Source organism: Lontra canadensis, unplaced genomic scaffold, assembly GCF_010015895.1.
Source record: "Lontra canadensis isolate GAN:19392208 unplaced genomic scaffold, GSC_riverotter_1.0 scaffold50, whole genome shotgun sequence".
Classification (NCBI taxonomy): Eukaryota; Metazoa; Chordata; class Mammalia; order Carnivora; family Mustelidae; genus Lontra; species Lontra canadensis.
The window spans coordinates 3,828,633-3,848,673 of NW_022631044.1; the positions used below are offsets into that span (position 1 = coordinate 3,828,633).

The 20,041-nt window shown below is 39.9% G+C and overlaps 1 protein-coding gene across 1 annotated transcript in view; it reads right to left on the bottom strand.

Annotated features, from left to right (window-relative positions):
- ANTXR1 (ANTXR cell adhesion molecule 1) overlaps nucleotides 1–20,041 on the bottom strand; it is a 210,337-nt gene that overhangs the window by 154,448 nt on the left and 35,848 nt on the right. The window contains exons 4-6 of the mRNA XM_032873745.1: nucleotides 2,669–2,750; nucleotides 1,850–1,883; nucleotides 548–627 (exon numbers count right to left, since the gene is read on the bottom strand). Of these exons, the coding sequence (XP_032729636.1) occupies nucleotides 548–627; nucleotides 1,850–1,883; nucleotides 2,669–2,750 (196 nt within the window). The remainder of the gene's footprint in view (nucleotides 1–547; nucleotides 628–1,849; nucleotides 1,884–2,668; nucleotides 2,751–20,041) is intronic.

Genomic DNA, 20,041 nt, shown 5'->3' on the forward strand with positions numbered 1-20,041 from the left:
TTTGCTCTAAGGAGGACTTTTTGAGAACATAAAGAAAAGGAAGGAGAAATACTATAGGAGGGATTACACTTTACTTTGCTACCAATTAATATTCAACTTTGATTCTCAAAGTGAGAACCTTAATGATTAATATGTTTTGACAAGACTGGCTCTTGCATATTTCGAGTAATTCTTTCCCCTCCTGTTTTTGGCAGAAACGGAGGAAAAATGGCACCAACATTTTTGTTTAAACGTGATATACAGTATTTCAAAACTGCTAGGTAAATATAGTGTTTTCAATCAAGTCATGGTGAGCAACTTTTAACCCTTAAAACACGGAGTAACAGGCAAATATTTTGAAAGGGGAAAAACATCGATTGTGTGTAAGATATGAGAGTTCACTTTAAAAAAAAATATTATTATTTTTTACATATGAAATACTATTTTACCCAGAGGTTTTAGGAAGAACACCTATCATGTTGTCTGGGTAGGAAGAGTGCAGCCCATTTCAGGAGGAAGGAGCCCTATTTCCATGTCTGTGTTAGACACAGGCCAGGCCATCGCTTACCTCCCTCTCTGAATAGAAAAAGAGATCTTCATGGAGTTCCCCATCGGTCAAAGCAATGATGACGCTGGCCGTCCTGTATCCTGCTCAACACAACACAGACCCACTCAATCCATCTTGCCGCACTCAGGGAAACCCCCTCTCAGTCCTGGGGGTTGATGTCTCATAAGCTCAACCACCCGAGGTCCATATTATGAGAACCAACAAATTTTTGTTTGGGACTAGAAGCACCTCCAGCACGAAGAAGAAGAATGCATCATCTGTGGGGACAGACTCTGGGGGGGAGTAGGATTTGTTTGTGAGTTTCTCAGTCTTCTCTCAATAAAATGGCCAAGCCTGCTGGAATGGCCACTGGACTGATAGCTGGGAGTAGCTCCGGTGAATCAAACTTCTAGGATTTTCCATTAACAGTCCGTGGGACTGAGGTTAAGGCCTGGGGGGAAACTCTACCACATGTGCTGTTCGGGAGTCTTTCCCACAGGCTGCAGCTGACCATACCAATCACCCCTTGAAGAACTGGACAAGGAGAAACAGTCAACATGATATTAGACCAGCTGGAAAAGTCTACTAGAATTCTTCCAGTGATTTTTAGACTTGTAGTAACATGGCTGATGGTTGGTTTATATGAATGAGCTTAGTGTCAATATTGGATCTGTTCTGTTTATCACAGTTGAGGGGGAAATAGGAAGCAGACACCTCTACAGGCCTGAGAGAAAAATCCCCACCGTAATACTGAATCTCTTTCAAAAGATTTGCCTCCGATAAAGAAAGGCGATCCATGAAAGACACTGTAGTAATAGTAGTAACAGCTAAAATTAAAATAAAAAGTATATTTTCTATAGATTAAGTATATTGTATATATATTTTTTTCATTTAAATCAAGCCAACTTTAAGCCACACTGGTATCTTAATCTTAATATCATATCCAATTATAGTAATGAAGAGGATTAGAGCTTGGAGAAGGACAAAAATAATTAAATTTGACAAGAATATCCAAGACTTTATTAACCTACCCAAGTACTTATTAATTTAATGAATTCAACATGCAAAGCTGTTCACGGACATTACAGACTGTGGCCCATAATAGGTTCCTCATTATTTTTATGTAACCTTTTCTGGGCATCAACAGGACAGTAGAATTTGGCCAGGTATGTGTCGTCTTGCTATCCATTTCTTCCCTGTGATGAGGTGTGGAGGATTATGGACAACGTCGCATTTATCTTTTATCATGTGAAATTACTGAGGCACTTTTTCAGGAGCCAACACAGAAAAAAAAAAGTTTGATAATTTGTATTATGGTCTTACCTTGACTGTTTTCATAATAAATCTGCTCGCTGGCCTGAAAAACACACGGAAGAGACATCAGACCTAGAGCCACTGTGTGCTGCTCGAAATACCATAGGGGACCGTGGGCTCTGGGGCTACCACAAAGGCCGGCTCAGTCATGAGTCTTTTTTTTTTTTTTTTTTTTTAAGATTTTATTTATTTATTTGACAGACAGAGATCACAAGGAGGCAGAGAGGCAGGCGGAGAGAGAGGGGGAAGCAGGCTCTCCACTGAGCAGAGAGCTTGACGTGGGGCTCGATCCCAGGACCCCAAGATCATGACCTGAGCCGAAGGCAGAGGCTCAACCCACTGAGCCACCCAGGCGCCCCTCAGTCATGAGTCTTTATGTAAGCCACCTACGCTTTGTTCAGGTATCAATGCATGGCCTTCAAGTAAAGTTACCTTGACATTTACCTAACGTACTTGTGAACATGGATCCATGCTTTACTTCTCACAGACTAGGGCCTGTTTTCCTTATAACTGAAGTCACTGACATTCCGTCTGGATACTCATGCACCCTATAGAAAAGTTTACCTTGGAAAGGCCGGGGGGCTTGCGTGAGTCACGATTCAGGAGCGTCAGCCAAGCATTAGCTAACAAGCCCTTTATCGGCATCAGGGAAGGAGCGAGGAAATTCCTTCTCTGGGATAGAGTTATCAGTGCCCAAGCTTGTGGGAAATTTGTTTTTGCTTTTTTGCTTTCGGGGGTTGTTCGGTTCCGTGTGTCTTATCTCATCGGCCATCCTTATGTTGATGTTTCCCTATCACACTTTGGGGTTGGAAACAATTTTAAAATTACCCTTTCAAATCCTTCATGCATGTAAGTGTCTCCTCCTGGCAGGACCTTCTGGAGTTCTTCTAGGCCCTGACGGATCTGCTCTCTGAAATCCAAAGACACGGTGTTAGTCCTATTAGAGCATTTCACATGTTGCTGTGGAAAGACGTATACATTAAACTTTTTTTTTGTGGATCCTGCCATAGTCCCCCCACGGTCCCCCAAAAGCCTATTAGAGGGAAAGTCTTTATAGCACATTATCCGTTCAGGGTCAGTCATAGGGGACGATGAATGAAATCTCAGGTGAAGGGACCCTTTTGCAGGAATATCCACCACTCACCCCTCAAGAGAACAAAGTTTTCATTCTACATTAGAAATGAGTCCTAAAAGGCAACCGCTCCAGAGGGGAAGACATGACAACTCAGGCAACTTTATATCAAGACGCAAACAGTTCACGTGAGCCAGAAAGAGAAGAGCACCAAGGGCCCAAGGCCACCACAGGGACTGAAGGTGGGAGGGGCAGGAGTCGGGAGCAAACTGTGCCACCCACAAGGATGCGTGGAAGGAAGCCGTGTAGTCAGCTTTGAAAATAAAAGCTCAGGCAATCAATGCTTTCCAGGACAACCGGGAGTGTTTTCTGTGCGCTGGTGTTCATGTTTTCTCACTCTGGTTGCTCAAGGTGGTAGGGGAGGGGCAGGAAGAGGAAGTGGGTTATGGGACTGGGAAAGGATCCAACTGGTGATGGGAAATGTGGATGGTCTGGGGACCTAAAACAACCTTTGGAGGACATTTTCTCCGGGATTAAGATGCCCACATCCATATTTTGTCTTTTAAGTAGCTCCATACCATGACCAAAGGGCAAAAAAAGCTATTTTCTGAAGAAACATTAACTGTATTCATAATCTGTAAGCCTATGAAAGGGTGTGTCATTACCTTTCTCTCACTGGGGTGTCTTTAGTGACAGAGGTGGAGATGCACTATTTAAATTAGGAAGGGAAGCTTTTTTTGAGTAAGTAAAGACCGTCCCATTTATTGAGCTTCCACTATGTACAAGGCCCTGCTCAAGGATTTCTGATTTTATATTCCAAGTAACTGCTCAAGGTGAGCTTTATTGCTCTCATGCCTCAGGCGAGAAAATGTGGTTCAAAGACATTACACAGGAGAGCAGAGACTTGAAATCAAATGGGGCTGACTAAAAAGTGCCTCTCTACCCTGCCCAGGATTCTCCTTACATAGATCAGTGCTGGAGAAGTGGGAGGTTTCAGTAACACTTGCTTAATGAGGAATGATGGTATTAATTTCTAACACTGTCAGAGTATTCACTATGTACCAAGCCCTGTTAGAAATACACCACTGATAATTAAGTCACTTATATCTTATGAAAGGTCTTTGAGGTAGATATACAGTTAGGTCCATTTCCCAGATAAGGCAACTGAGTCACAGGGTGGTTAAGGAACTTGCCCAATGTCTCTCAACTACTAAGTGGCAGAGGGTGAACTTGAAACCCAGAGGCCCTGTTCTCCATCACTATGATAAATTGTTTCTCTTTGAATGAATGAAGAAAATTCATTACTGTCTTATCCTGGCAATTACTTGGGGAGGAAACCTAGTGCAAAATTAACTTTCTGCTAAAACTGATACGATGTCATGGCCATGGGTGAGGCTGGATTGCCAAGTTGTTGTAAATTTTTTTTTTAATTTTTGAAAGATTTTATTTATTTATTTGACAGAGAGAGACATAGTGAGAGAAGGAACACAAGTAGGGGGAGTGGGAGAGGGAGAAATAGGCTTCCCACTGAGCAGGGAACCCGATGTGGGGCTTGATCCCAGGACCCTGGGAACATGACCTGAGCCTAAGGCAGACACTTAATGACTGAGCCACCCAAGTGCCCTGTAAGTTTTTTTAAAAGACAAACAGAATGGGTTTGCCGAGCCTTTCCCTGGCCTGGGTTGCTGATGCTTCTCTCGTGGAATATTAAAACCAGGTAACTCAGACTTTGGGAAATGTTCTGACTATGGTCTGCTTTTGTATCGGCGCCCAGATATCAGACCATGTGCCCAGCTGCCCAAGCCAGAAACAGGAAGCCTTCTTGGCCCCTCCACTTTCACTCTCCTCTCTCCTCCTGCTCCCCCTACCTAATCTGTCATTGAGTCTATCAGTTCTGCTCTAGACATCCGTGAAATTGACTACTTCTCTCTCTTCTGCCAATGCCACGGTCTAAGCCATCATTGTCTCTTGCTTAGACCACTAAGACAGTCACTCCTATCTTATGACTGTCCTCTTTCCCTTCTTCCATTCATTCTCCACATGGCCGTTACAATGTTCTTAAAATACAGAATAAAACATGCCACTCACACCGCTGCTCCAAACCCTTCAATAGCAGTTGATTACACTTGGTGTAAATCTGAAACCCTTGCCAAGCCTTCCAGTGCCTACATGGGATGGTTCCTCTGCCTACCTGTCCAGCCTCATCTGTACCACTCTGCCCCCACTCTCCTTTCTTGAGCCCCCCTGGTCTTCCCAAGCAACTTTCTCCAACAGGCCCCTCACACCTGCAATCATTGTTGTCTGTGGACTGGGGAAACCATTGCCTAGCTCTTCACTGGGCTAATTCTTACCCAGCTTTTCAGTCCCAACCTTAAATATCAATTGCTCAAAGTAGCCTTATTTGACTTCCCCTCTTCAGACTAACTCCCTCAATTAGACTTTCTCATGGCACCCAACAACTCTGAACTAATAACATTTGATTATATAATGATTTGCTTAGCTACCCCTCACCAGTTTGAGACTCTAAACTCCATGAGGGCTGGGCCTTGTCTGTTTCTGTCCCCACTATATCTTCTGTCCCTACTATAGTGCATGGGGCAGAAAAAACATTCAATGACTATTTACTGAAGAAGTTAATCATCCTAGGAAGAAGTCAGTCTTGGGGGCAGGGATGAGCTTTACTTGGCCATGTGGAGGGAGGCCAGGCAGAAGCTGACTTGATAACTGATCCTAGATCTGTCCCCATGTGGTGGTTAGAAGCCATTCTCTGTATTGTACCTCTTTCTATTGCCCTGGCTATTTCAATAAATCCTAACAAAAGGCATAGTTTAATTTTAACTCTGTCATTTGGTGATAAGAAACTGTATATATCTGTGCATTAGAAGGAGGGATAAAGATGAAAGCCATGTCCCTCACCACTGCCACCACCGGGAAGGGAGAAGGTGGCATTATCAGTCCCCTGCCAGAGGGCAGCATTGCCCTGCCGGTCAGCAGTTTCAAGAGGGTAAGGACAGTGATAAGGTGGCAAAAGGGTGAGGCTGGGATATGGGACTGAGGTTGGGATAGGAAAATGGGGGTTTGTTCCTGAGTACACAGGGGTGGCATATGGAACACTTCAGAATAGCTGGGGGCACTGAAGAGATGGGGGCTAACTTCTGACAATTAGGTGAGAAGAGATTGGACATTAAACGTAAATGTGAAAAAGAAAAGCAAATGCGGCATTATCTTTGCAAAGTTTGGGGCACTTGGGCAACACTAAAATTGGAATCTGGTGTTAAGACTGAAGCTTAAAAAAAGAGGGTTAAAAAAGGCATGTTGGGGGTGTGGAGAAGGTTCCTTGGCCCCACTGTATTTTTTCTCTGCCAAGTAAAGTCTGGGAACTGGGGTATTTTCGCTAAGCCTATTTCCTTTTCTTTATAAGTATTTTCTTGGGCTTTCTATTCTTTTGGTACCAGAACAAGCAAAGGCTGTTTTGGAAAATGTCTTTCTGGCAAGATAAGAATTCACCAGTCCCGAGCAGTGATCACGACCTCCCCACACACCACCCTTCTTGGTGGAAAGATCAAATGACTTCTGGCCCCACCTCCCTACTCCCTGCTCCTTCTTTAAGCACCCACAGTATCTAAGCCAACAGAACAGATGGTTTCATGGGAATGGTGGGTCTCTTTTAATTCTGGGACAATAGAACTATTAATAGGGGCCTTTTTTTTTTTTTTTCCCACTTATGCTCTTTTAGGAATGGAAGAAAACTGGGAGAAAGATCTTTTAAAGGGGTTGATAAGGACCTCTCTGAGGACTTGGTTATTACCAAATGAAATGTTATCTTCTGGGAATGAGAGAGGGAAATGTTATCCTGGGAAATGAGAGAGGCGGGAATCCTACGGAGTGGCTCCTATTAAGGAACCTCCTGTTTTCCTTGGTCGTTTCACATGTCTGCCAGTGTTCGCACATAGAAGTAAAGGGTCTCCAGGCCACATGTCCTGTGTTTCTTGTATAATCCCTGCAAGACTTAACGATGGGCACAGAGTAAGATAATTTGCTGTTGAATAAATGACTGCAGTATGGATGCATGCGTGCAGCCATCCATTCATTTCTGCAATGATTTACTGAGCGTGCACCATGCCCCCAGCCCTGCACTGGTTTGTAGGGTAGGGGGTGGGAGAATCAGTCACAATGTCTGCTGGACTTTCTGTGGCCCTGGGAATTTCCCCATACTTCATGAAGATTACTTTCTGGGATTCTGGTTGTGATGTGACATTTTGATAGTATTTGCTCATGGAAACATTAAAAGATGGACACACATAAGCATGTCAAGAAGCACTTCATTCAATAGGCTTTTTCTCCTAAGCACCTTCGTGATGTTCCCACTGCAAAATCCTCCTTGGGGTTATGCAGTGTCTACCACATTTTCAGTCTATAAAACAATCTCCACTACCAGCCCAGAACATCATCAGCTCTACATTGTCGACTTCTTGTTGCTTAGTAAAAGTCCACAATTCTGTGGACTTGGACTTTTCTCAAATGTCCAGCAGTTATTGGCTTTGGAGTCTCAACTTATATTGTAAACACACATCACATCTTACTACCGCTAATGCTGCATTTACAACATTTCCAGATGGCCTTACGGCTCCAGATGCTGGCTACCAAAAACATGGAGTGAAAAGAACAAAAGATCATAGACTAATTAAAGACCTTTCATGGTTACTTTTGGAGTCTTGATGTTTCACAGCCAATTCTAATCATTCGTTGATAATGTATATAAATCATAGCCTCTCTGGGACCTTTACTTAGGGATAGGCCAACATGATTAATGATATTGATATGCAAGCTGAACCAAAGATCCTTTTTTATATATAATTTTTTTTAGTGAGCTATAATTCATATATGGTAATATGTCCAGATATTTATTCATTTCTTATGTATTGCTGAACTTCTTTCCAGATGTTGTTTATAATATTTCTTCATTATCTTTTAACATCTGTAGAATCTGTAGTAACATCCTCTCTCTACCAATTGCTCTATGGATTATAGAATTCATCTTTATTTTAACACAGGCTACTGTTAATACTGTGCCACTTCTCATATAATGAAAGAATGCTTTAATAGTCTACTTCCATATATCCCCTCATCCTTTATGCTATTGTCAGATATTCTTTTATATATGTAATAAACTCCAAAATGCAGTTATTATATGTCTTAAGCAATCATCTTTTTGCAAAATTAAAAAAAATTTATCATTTCTCTTATTCCTCCTTTTTTTTTTTTAGATCTAGTTTACATCTGGTTATCATTTTCCTTTAGCCTGAAGAATTCCTTTAGCAGTTGTTCTTTTTTTTTTTTTTTTTTTTTGTATTGTAGGTTTGCAGGGGATGACTTCCTCAGTGTTCCCCCACCCCACCAAAATGTCTTAATTTTTGCCTGCAATTTTAAGGATATTTTCACTGGATATAGAATTCTAAGTTGTCTTTATTTCCTTACATCTTCATAAAAAAATCACTCTGTTGTCTTCTGGGTTGCATGTCTTTTTATTCTGATGAAAAGTAAGTGATTTCCACTGTTGTTTCTCTGTTTGTAATATGGCTTTTCCCTTCTCCCTATGTTTTAAGACTATCTCTTTATTCTGGTTTTCAGAAATTCAACTACTTTGCACTTAGATGATGTTTTTCTTTGTATTCCTCCTGTTTGGAGTTCTCTGAGGGTTTTGGATCTGTCTGCAGAATGCCATGTTCAGTATTCCAATTATACATATACTAGACCACTTGCTATTATCCCACAAATCATAAGGGCTGATTTTGCTCCCTCCTCTGCCCCCTGATCACTTTTCTGTCTCTTTCAGTTTGGACGATTTCTATTAACTTGCTTTTAAGTTCATCAATCCCTTTTCTATAGATACTGTATTTCAGTTCCATAGTTTTCACTTGGTTCTTTAGAGTTGTCTTTGTTGTTGTTCTTCTTCTTTCTGATATCCTGTGTCTCCAATGTACTACATTTTCCTATAAATTCTTTAACATATTTATAAACGCTGCTTTAAATCCCTGTCTGGTAATTCCAACCATCGAATGATCTGTGATTTGCTTCTATTACTGTGTTTTTTTCTTGATTATGGGTCACATTTTCCTGTTTTTTTCCCCCATGCCTCATTTTCTTTTCATTTGTGTTTCAGACATTTCAGACATTGTTTAAAAAAAAAAAAGCAGCGGAAACTTGGGTACAATGTTGACTTATTTTGTTCATAAGCCTTTTATCTTTGGGAGCTGAGAGTGGGGTGGGGGCTGCTTACTTAGATTCCTCCTTGAGTTAGGTTGAGTTTGGGCTGGGTTACAGCTTTAATTAGACTCTGTTCCCTGTCATTAGCCTAATTCTCAGACTTCTGCCCTGCCCTGCCTTTGTGATCTTTTTGGTTTTTGAGTTGGGAGGGAAGTGGGAGCAGCTTCAGTCATTTTTGCTTGTCTTTGGATTCAACCCTGGTAGAACTCCAGAATCCAAGCCCCACAGTGATCCATATACAGCATTATGCAATTTTTCTTCACTTTTCAGCAACTGTTTCACTGATACTTTCTTGGGAAAAATGCAGAGGTGCAGGTGAGGGGGAGAGTTGTCAGAAGACATTTCTTTTTCATTTCCTTCCAATAATCCATCCCTCTGGCACACAGTATTGACTGAGGTTCAGCTCACTTTTCCTAATCCCTGAAAAGTCTCTCTCCAGGGTTACCCTACTTTTGCCCATACCTGGGCCATATCCACCACCAAGTGTGGAAGTTTCTATAGACCTCTGCTCAGCTATAAAGGGCTTATTTCTCTCTAATTCAGTTCACCAGTTCTTCCTGTATGTTTGTTAACTCCATAGAAACATATGGATTTTATTTTGTTGGGACTTTTCTGCTTGACCATGGAAATGGAGGTTTTTCACATTCCTCTACATCCTAACCAGAAGCAGAATTACTATAAAGCCTTTTTCTAAATATTTGTGACTACACATTTGTTTTAAGTCAGGAAGAAAAATATGAGAGGCTGAATACCAGCATATAATCTCTCATCTTAAAAAAACAAATCCTCTGTGACCCCACATCTCCCTCTAGCTATTGACCAATTTGTTTACATTTCTCTTTACAACACAACTTCTTGAAACAGTACTTGTATCCCACTTCCCTGTCTTTCCATGGAGACTTTCTTCAAATGTAGAGTGATCTTTGGTTGTTCATAGTGAATGAGTGAGACAGAAAGACTTGTTTCAAGCTGTGCATGCATGGTGGGGTATGCCAACTGGTGGATGACCAGCTTTTGTCAACAGGCTTTTTTGTTGGGGACCCCTGAATATCAGTGTATGGACATTTCCGCCCTCCCCCACCCAGAAGTATTTATTTCTACAGAAAACAAATTTCCAAACTCTTTCCTTAAGTGTTATTCTGGAATTGACAAGGAGGAAGGCTGGAAGCAGCCACATTTTTGATGCAGTTATCTCCATAATCTCCCACGCCTAGTGTGTGTGACTCTGAAACCATCCTCGTACTTCTCTTCTCTGGTGGAACTGGAGGAGTAATTTTCAGATGTGGTGGGAGGCAGGTGGTTCTGAGGTTGAACAGTTCCTCAGATAAAGTCTTTTTAAAAGTTCAATTTAATTTTTTGGTTTTATTTAAATTCAAGTTAGTTAACATATAGTGTATTATTAATTTCGGGGTAGAATTTAGTGATTCATCAGCTGTATATAACACCAGTGCTTGTTACAGCAAGTGTTCTTCTTAATGCCCATCACCAATTACCTCATCCTCAGATAAACTTAATGATATTCTAGTTTTCACCCTGTTAGCCCTTCCTTGTCTTCTGCAGTATCTGGCAGTGCTAGGTTTTGACCTTTCCAGGGTTTTGCTAGGCTACAGGCTTGTTTCTTCTCAGCATCTCCTTCTATAGGATTCTATTTTACTTCTCTCCACACTGCTTACATCATTTGCTCCTCTTCTCCTCTTTCCATCCTCACTCATATAGTGTTCTTATGGCTTAAATATTCCTTAGTTTCCTCAAAGATAGGCTTTGTGGTTTTGTTTCACATTCTCCTGGTTTGGGGGTGCTTTTATGTGAAAGAAAGGGTAAAAAAATATCTTTACCTCTCATTTTAATATTGGAAGTCTTCACCTTCTAACCCATTCTGCTCTGACCTTTGTTTTCACATCTCTGCTGGTCCCCAACCATCTCCACATTGCCAACCCAATAGTCACCTCTCTGGCTTCATCTTACTCAACATAGTTAGCCTCATCCTCAAGTTAAAATGCTTTCTTTTCTTGATTTCCAGTATGACACGCACTCTCCATCTCCCTCATTTGTTCTTTCTCATATTTCAGTGTGGACTTTTCCTTCTCTTCTAGAAGATTGGAGTGCCCTAGAATTCCCTCAGACCCCTCCCCCACCCATTCCCATATTCTCAACACCCACACTATTTTATAATTCATTCTTCCCATGAAGTTGATGCTAATGAAGGCAGTATGGCCTTTGGAAGAAGATGACTTGGATTAAATCTTAATTCTGCCACTTCCTAGGGATGCCAACTTTAGATTTCTCAAGTATAAAAATGAAAAAAAAATTTCTCAATATAAAAAAAGAAGATCTACCAGCTCCCTTCCAGCTCAGAATGAGATATCTCACTTTATGTAGGGAGCAGAAACAGATCCTGGGCATCTGCTGGGAACTGGAAAGGTCACAATTGGTAGACAGGAGCAGTCCACAATGTGGCACAGGGTCTAGTGCAGACCAGTAAGTGAAGTTCACTAAGAGGAGACCATCAGGGAATTTCCAAGGGTTGAAGCCTAAGCTGGAATACAGGACAGGAGTGATGGTTTAATCACAGGGCAATGTGATGAATTTGTCCAAACAAGCTGCTCTTTACACAACTCTGTTTTGGTTGGTTACTCACTCATGCAGTGGTTTTCACCAGGCAGTTTCCTATGGTACCACTTTGTTTTTGAAACAAATCTCTGTAAGACTTTCCCATCACTAAACCTTTTCCCCAGCTGAGCCATACTCTGCAGGAGATGGGAGTGGTGGAAAGTGGGTTCTGTATTCAGGGTTTCCCAAATATATTACTTTCCCCTATGAGAACCTTCCGTTCCATGCTCCTCTTAGTTCAATAAATCTTTCTGGGTGCTTATAGCTTATCTAAAAGAGCCAGGCTGATGTACTTGAGCCCAGTTCCACTGAACACAATGGATGTTTGTAGGGGCATAGGATAAAATGGTGCTCTGCCAAGTCCTGTGCAACAGAGACTGTGGAGCCCAGAATCACCTTCTTGGATGGAAGCCAAAAGCAGACAGCCCTAGGGGAGATGATAGGCAAGCATCTTCTTTTTGGTCAGACCATATTTCTTTAGTATAAGCTGGTGGAAAGTGTAGTTTTCTCCAAAGATAAGACTTTCCTCTCACACTTTGAAGCAATATTGGGCTGGTGATGGGAGAGTATACCATGTATGTTGACACCAGATTATCCAACCCACAAGTCATAGGTAGGCACAATCTATTTGAAAAGACAAGTTGAAGGATCATACAAGGTGTTGAGAATCAACGAGAACTCTTATAAAGCACTGAAAGCAATGAAAATTGCTTATAAAGCAATGAAAATTAGCACAGCCCCTTTGGAGAACAAGGAAATCATGTCTCATGAAGTTATACATTCACACACCATAAGACCTAGCAATTAGATCCCTAGTTGTGTATCAGAAATTCTTGCTTTTGACCACCACCCTTGCGGGGAGACAGGAATGTTGACTGCAACTTTGTTTATAACAGCAAAAAGTTAAAAAAAAAATGTCTGTGACTTAGAGAACAGATAAGTACACGAGGGTACATTATTGCAATATAGTATGATGCAATGGAAAAGAATGAACCAAATACAGCTCTAGGTATCTTTACAGAGAAAGTTTCAAAACCATGATGTTAAGTGTAAAAAGCATGTTCAAGAAAAATACACACAATAAGACCATTTATAATAAAACATAATCTGAAAAAATATAATAAATTGCTCTCAGGTATACAAAAATATCCAGCATCTGTTAAGAGGGAAACCCCTAAATTCAGGATGGTGATTATCTCTGGTGAGGAAAAGGAAAGGGGGGGTATACACAGAGGTGTCAATCCCTGCTTACAAAATGTTTACAAAAAACTTACAAAAGTTACATTTTGTAACTGTAATAAGCTCGGTGGTGGATAATGAGGCCATTATCTTTTTTGGGGGGTATACTTTTGTTCCATTTGAAATATTTAATAATTTGAAAAAATGGCGGGGGGTGCATAGCAATAGGCTGAGCCTGCAGTTCACGAGGAGACCGTCAGAACGGCTCAAGGGCAGCACTAAGTCTTGGACTTGACCCTAGAGGCCAAAGGGCAGTGACGGCATGGGCAGGCAGCATTGTAGAGATGCCTATGTTGACCAATTGCGTTTTGCCATTGCAGGGCCACCGGAAACCAGGTGGGTTTGGTCTTTTCTGCTTCAGGTCTGAACACCCCACCATTCTTTGGTTGCACTGACCACTTCTGTATTTGTCCTGCTGGCCTCGTCCCAACTAGAATGCTTCTGCCTGCTGCTCTGTCAGTTTTTATTCTTTGTATGTGCTTGCCACATGTGGGATAGGGGCAAGGAAGGGAAATAACATTTCCGGAGGATCGGTGTTGCGCCAGCACCTCTGCTGGGCACTTCCCTCACATTAATTTACAACAGGCTCTGAGCAACACCATACAGTGGGTGTCATTCTCTCCACTGCACATTTGAGAAAACAGATTCAGTGGAGTCCAGTAACAGACTGGAACCCAAAGTGACCCTGGTACAAAGTCTGTATCATCTCTACTACATCTGTGGTGTCCAGACTTGGTATAGGGCAATGTATTTGTACACAAAGGCAGAACACACACACACACACACACACACACACACACACATATGTTATGTTGTACTCCATAATCTGAGGAAGAACTCAAGAGGATTTTTATCTAAAATCAAACATGGTTATGTTATTAGATAGGACACGAATGCACATGCATTCTTAAGATGAAAGAATGTTGAAGAAATTTCTTGCTTATGATGGGCAAGTCAAGCTACACCCAAGGATCCCAGGAGTATCCTTTTACTTCTTCTCCTAAGAGGGTATCCCCAGAGGAAGAGTGTGAGAAGTACGCATTACTCTCACAAATCAATCTGTTCCCAGAAGGGCGGAATTGCTTCAAGGTGGGTTTTTTTTACCGTCACTGAGACTCAGGATGAGGAGCCCTTCGACAAACTTCCTCTGGAGACACTGCCTGTGTGCATCTGTCTGAAGGAGTCTCACTAGAACTGTTACCAGAGGGAAAAAATAACCTTTCTCTGGCCTCATGCCAAAGCAGTATTTCCTACCTATATCCCTTCTATATAGGGATAGATCGGCCAAATGTTAAAACTTTGGAGAAGGCTGTGAGCCGTGGAGGGCTGGAGACTCTCTGAATTGCTGAATTACTGCGTGCCTGGCATTATTAATCTCTCCAACAGTTCTATGAGGTAGGGACTATCATTCTATTCATTTTATAGATGAAAAAACAGGCATATAGAGGTAAGAAACTTTCCCATGGATGCAGACCCCTGGATCTTCTCTCAGTCCATAAGACAAGAGAATAAATATGCATGCTTCCCACTGTTTCTCTTAATTTTGCCATCAAATCTTTTGTACCTAAATAAAGAGTACCTAAAAATGGAACAAATCCAGGTTCTTTCAAGCACCAAGTATCTGAAGACTGGTTTTCTCTCTTGTTATTTTTAAATTTAGAAAAGGCTTTTAGAACTATGTCTCTTGGTAATAATGACAGCCTGTAATCATTCTGCTCCAGGAATCAAGCGATGTGTTCAGAATATGTCATTTTCCCCCTGTGACACTAATGGCAAAACCACACTCTCAACCCAACCAAAGATGACTGAGAGGGATGGAGAAGTGTGGTCTCTCGGTTTCCACTCAGCAGTCTGAGCCAAGCATTCTTCATTTTCACTCCAACTCCTTAAGCAATAGGCAAGATACTTCACCTCTTAACCCCATCTGTGAAATGCTGATGCTACCTCTTTACCTCTTTGTGAAGCTGAAGTTTTAAAAGGTCCTGAAGATAAAAAAGGTCCTGAAGAGAAGTGTTTTCTGGAAGAAATCTAAGGGTTTGGGGTGGTAAATTGTAGATGCCAGGATTTAACTAAAAACTGTATATGATTGTAAAATTGTAGGAAACCCTAGAGGATAGTGATTAAAAGTGTGGACACCAGGGCCATCATGCCTCGGTTCAAAACCAAATGCCTCGGTTCAAAACCAAATTCCTACACTTTTACAGCGGAGTGGCCTTGTGCCTTCTTTGACTCAGTATCCCCATCTATATAATACATGTAATAAATGATTCTCATAGCACTCTTACAAGGTAGGTATTATTAATTTTCTATTATAGTTGAGAAAAGCATTCTAGGTTATTGGTACATTATAATCCATTAATAAAAGATTGTATATAGACACAAAAGTATGTGTACTTATACATTTACACATATACACAAGGATTGCTTCCATTTTAGTATTCCCCAGCTAAGAAACAAAAGACAGGAGCATGTATATCTTTGCAGTAAATAGGGTAGAGTATGGAATGTAGTAGAAAAAAAAAATCACTTGATTTAAAATTTTTAATTTTGCGAGTTAAAAAAAATCCTACACCACTGACAACTTGTATGAGCTTGGGCAAATAATTCAATTTCTCTGAGAAGAATTTTCCTTAGTAGTCAAATGAGGCCAGGGAGAGGGTTGGATAAGACACAATTTTTTGACTCATGGTTGTTCTGTCATGCTTTGTTTTTTAATCTTGCAAGGTTTAGAAGGAAGGCAAGACTTCCAGGTGAAAACAGGGGTCTGGGTCCACATATTTTAACTTCCCTTTTTTTTTTTTTTTTCTCCATAATGCTAGAGAAACAGCTCAACTACTATAATAGGGGGAAATGTTTTCCCTGCTGGAAAATAGGTAAGAGTGCCCTACCCATGCCAGACACTTGGGATAATTCCTGTAAGAAGTGTAGCAGCTGAGAGCAGGCTGAGGGAGGACTGAGCAGCCTGTAATTCCAGGACATGAGGAGAAAAGTCTGGGGGTGGTGGTGTTCATTTCTCAACACAGCAATCCAGCCCATACACCTGACTATCTTCGCTTGGCTTCAGCTTCTTCCTTACCTTGGACAAACTACCAGGTCTCCACCCTTTCCAAGCAAAAATTATACATCTAAAATTTCCCACGGTCTTTAGCCTGGGATCTTCACATTTTCAATAAAGTTTTTTTCGTGATCCCTGACAGAACTCACCCCAGATCCCAGGACTGAGACACTTAGTTGTTCTTTTTGAGTTATTCTGTTAAGGAAAATCTCAGAAGTTGGGAAGAAGAGGACCAATTTGAGGAATCTGAGAAAATTTCCCCTTTGAAGCAAACTCTTATAAAAAAAAATGGGGAGCACATAAAGCAATTGCAATTCATATTCATGATGAAGATTCTCTATCTCTAACACAATAGCAGGGTACCACATGCATACACAAAAGGAAAAAATTCAGGATCAGAAAAATATTCATAGGGTTGAAAGGTATTATCTGTCAGTTAAAAAATGCAATGATCCAGAAAACAATAAATGAAAGATGAAAGAAATTTAAGAAGGCATACATAAATGAAAAGGCAGTCTGTGTTCAGGGATCAGAAGACTTAAAATTGTTAAGATGACAATGCCAACCAAAGTGATCTACAGACTCCATGCAATCCCTATCAAAGTCCCAATGGCCTTCCCCCCACCCCCAGAAATAGAAAAACTTATCTTAACATTTGTATGGAATCTCAAGGGATTCCTAATATTCAAAACACACTAAAAAAAGGACTAAAGTTGGAAGATGCATATTTCCTGTCTTCAAAACTTATTACAAAGCTACACTAATCAAAATAGAGTGGTACTAGGATAAGGATAAAGGTGTAGATGACCGAGAAAGAAAACTTTGCATATGTAGTCAAGAATTTTCAAGAAGGATGCTAACCATTTAAGGGGGATAAGACAATCTTTTCAACAGATGGGCTGGAAAAAACTGGATATTCATTTGCAATAGAATGAAGGTGGACCTTAAAAACTTATAGAAAAATTAACTCCAAGTGGATCAAGGACCTAAATGGAAGAGCTGAAACTAGGAAACTCTCAGAGAAATCATAGAGGAAAAGCTTCATGATGTTGGATTTGGCAATGATTTCTTGGGAGATGACACCAAAAGCATGGGCAACAAATAACAAAATAGATAAATTGGACTCATCAAAATTAAAACTTCAATCAAAGGGCACTATTAACAGAAGGAAAAAGTAACCCACAGAATGGGAGAAAATATTTGCAAATCATATAGCTAATATGGGATTACTTCCAAGGATATATAAAGAACTCTTAGAAATTAACAACTAAATAAAAAACAACCTAATTTAAAAATGGGCAAAGGAGTCGTATAGGTATTTCTCCAAAAAAGATACACAAATATGTCAATGAGCACATGAAAAGATGCTCAATATCACTAACCATTAGGGAATTACAAATCGAAACCACAATGAGATACCATTTCACAACCATTAGAATGACTGTTATTAAAAAAAACAAAAAAACAAAAAACCCCACAAAAACCCCCAGAAAATAGCAAGTGTCAGCAAGGATGTGGAAAGATTGGAATCCTTGTACATCACTGGTAGCAATGTAAAATGGTGCAGCTACTGTGGAAAACAGTATGGCATTTCCTCAGAAACTTAAACATAGAATTACCATATTATCCAGTAATTCCACTTCTAGGTGTGAGCCCCAAAGAACTGAAAGCTGAGACTTCAACAGACATTTACATGCCAATGTCCGTAGTAGCATTATTCACAACAGCCAAAAGATGGAAATAACCAAAAAGTCCATTGACAGATGAATGGATAAACAAATTGTGGTATATACGTACAAGGGAATATTATTCTGCCTTAATAAGGAATGAAATTCTGACACATGCTACATCACAGATGGACCCTGAAAACATGTAAAGTGAAATAAGCCAGATACAAAAGAACAAATATTATAAAATTCCATTTACATGAGGTACCTAGAATAAACAAATCCATAAAGACCAAAAGTAGATTAGAGGTTACCAGGGGCTGGGAACAGTTTCAGTTTGGGAGATGAAGAATTTCTGGAAATGGCTAGTAGTGGGATTATTGCACAATGTGAAGTCACTGAATTGTATGCTTAAAAATGTTTAAAATGCTAAGTTTAATGGTATGTATATTTTATCACAGTAAAAAATTTCAATAGAAGCTGCAACTTGTAAGTTGAATACAAACAAAGTAATTAAAAATTGGTGAATTATAGGATAAGAGTGAAACGTTCTCCAGGAACTCAAAGAAAAATGATAAAGATAAAAATAAGAATAAGGACTTAGAATATAAAAAAGAGTTTGGAACAGATTTAAGAATCAAATGGACAAAAGAAAAGTAATAATAAAAGAAATAATAGAAAAACACTTCTTAGACTGAAGATATTTATTATGAGATGGAAAGGCTCAAATCACATACAAAGTATTACACAAAATCAATGAAGGAATACACACCTAGATATATTCTCTTGACTTAATTTTTAATCCCAAGGATAAGGAAATTTTTTTTTTCAAGTATCCAGAAGGAGAAAAAGAGGATACTCACAAGGAGAAATGTACTAAATTGGCATTTTTCTGTATGCAATAGAGAGTAGAATATATACAAGGTAGCACTGTGTCATTTTCCAGTAAATTTAGGGGAAAAGATAGTCAGGGTATAAGAATTTTGTATTCAATTAAAATATTTACCTGGAGGTGAATAATAACAATTCTCAAATTTAAGTTCAGCCTCACAAATTTTAATATTCACATACTTTTCAGGAAAATTTTACCTGAAAAAAGACTCAGCCAACTAAGGAATTAAAAAATTAATAAAATAAAAATTTCAAGTACTGGAAAGGAAATATATATGTGTATGTGTGTGTGTTTATGAGACATAATACAAATAATTCTTTAAAAATTCAGCAAGGAGAATAAATGATATTACTTAATTCTTGCCATTATAAAGACAAGCAAAATTCATTGGGAACTGTTACTAGAATACAAATGGAGTTATACTTTTTTCAAATTATACTTTTCAAATCATTGGTGAAAAATTAAAATATCAAAGAAGGTAAAAGACAAATGGGTGGACACAGAGCAGTAAATTATTTTTAGAAATTTAAGTTCATAATATTTTTTTGACAAAGGACTTAAAAAGTATGAAAGGTAACAGAAAGGTTATTTTATGTTGATTAGAAATATAGTCCATGGGGTGCCTGGGTGGCTCAGTGGGTTAAAGCCTCTGCCTTCAGCCCAGGTCATGGTCCCAGGGTCCTGGGATTGAGCCCCGCATTGGGCTCTCTGCTCAGCAGGGAGCCTGCTTCCCCCCTCTCTCTCTGCCTGCTTCTCTGCCTACTTGTGATCTCTGTTTGTCAAATAAATAAATAAAATCTTAAAAAAAAAAGAAATATAGTCCATAATGAAAATCCATGTGAACTAAACAATATGGCATAAATTACAAAGCAGTGTGTTGGAGATTCTCAAAAACCAGTTATGGTAGAAAGTTTAGAAAATACCTCGCTGTCTTCACAGATCAAGTAAACAAAAATATAAGATATTTGATAAATTTAATCAATATATTTCTTTGTTTTAAATTTACTTGACAGACAGAGATCACAAGTAGGCAGAGAGGCAGGCAGAGAGAGAAGAGGGGAACCAGGCTCTCTGCTGAGCAGAGCCCGATTTGGGGCTCGATCCAAAAACCCTGGGATCATGACCTGAGCTGAAAGCAGAGGCTTTAACCCACTGAGCCACCCAGGAGCCTCCAATATATTTCTTATATAAAATGTTTTACTCATTAAAGTATACATATTGTCTAACACCCATGGATGATAAATAAAATTTAATCACATGCTAGTCCACCAACAAAAATTAATAAATTTTAAGGTTTTTAGAGAAAAAGCAAGGGACAGAGCAGGATAGAAGCAGAGGGGCAGAAAGAGAGGAAGAAGTAGACTCCCTGCTGAGCAGGGAGCCTGATGTGGGGCTCCAT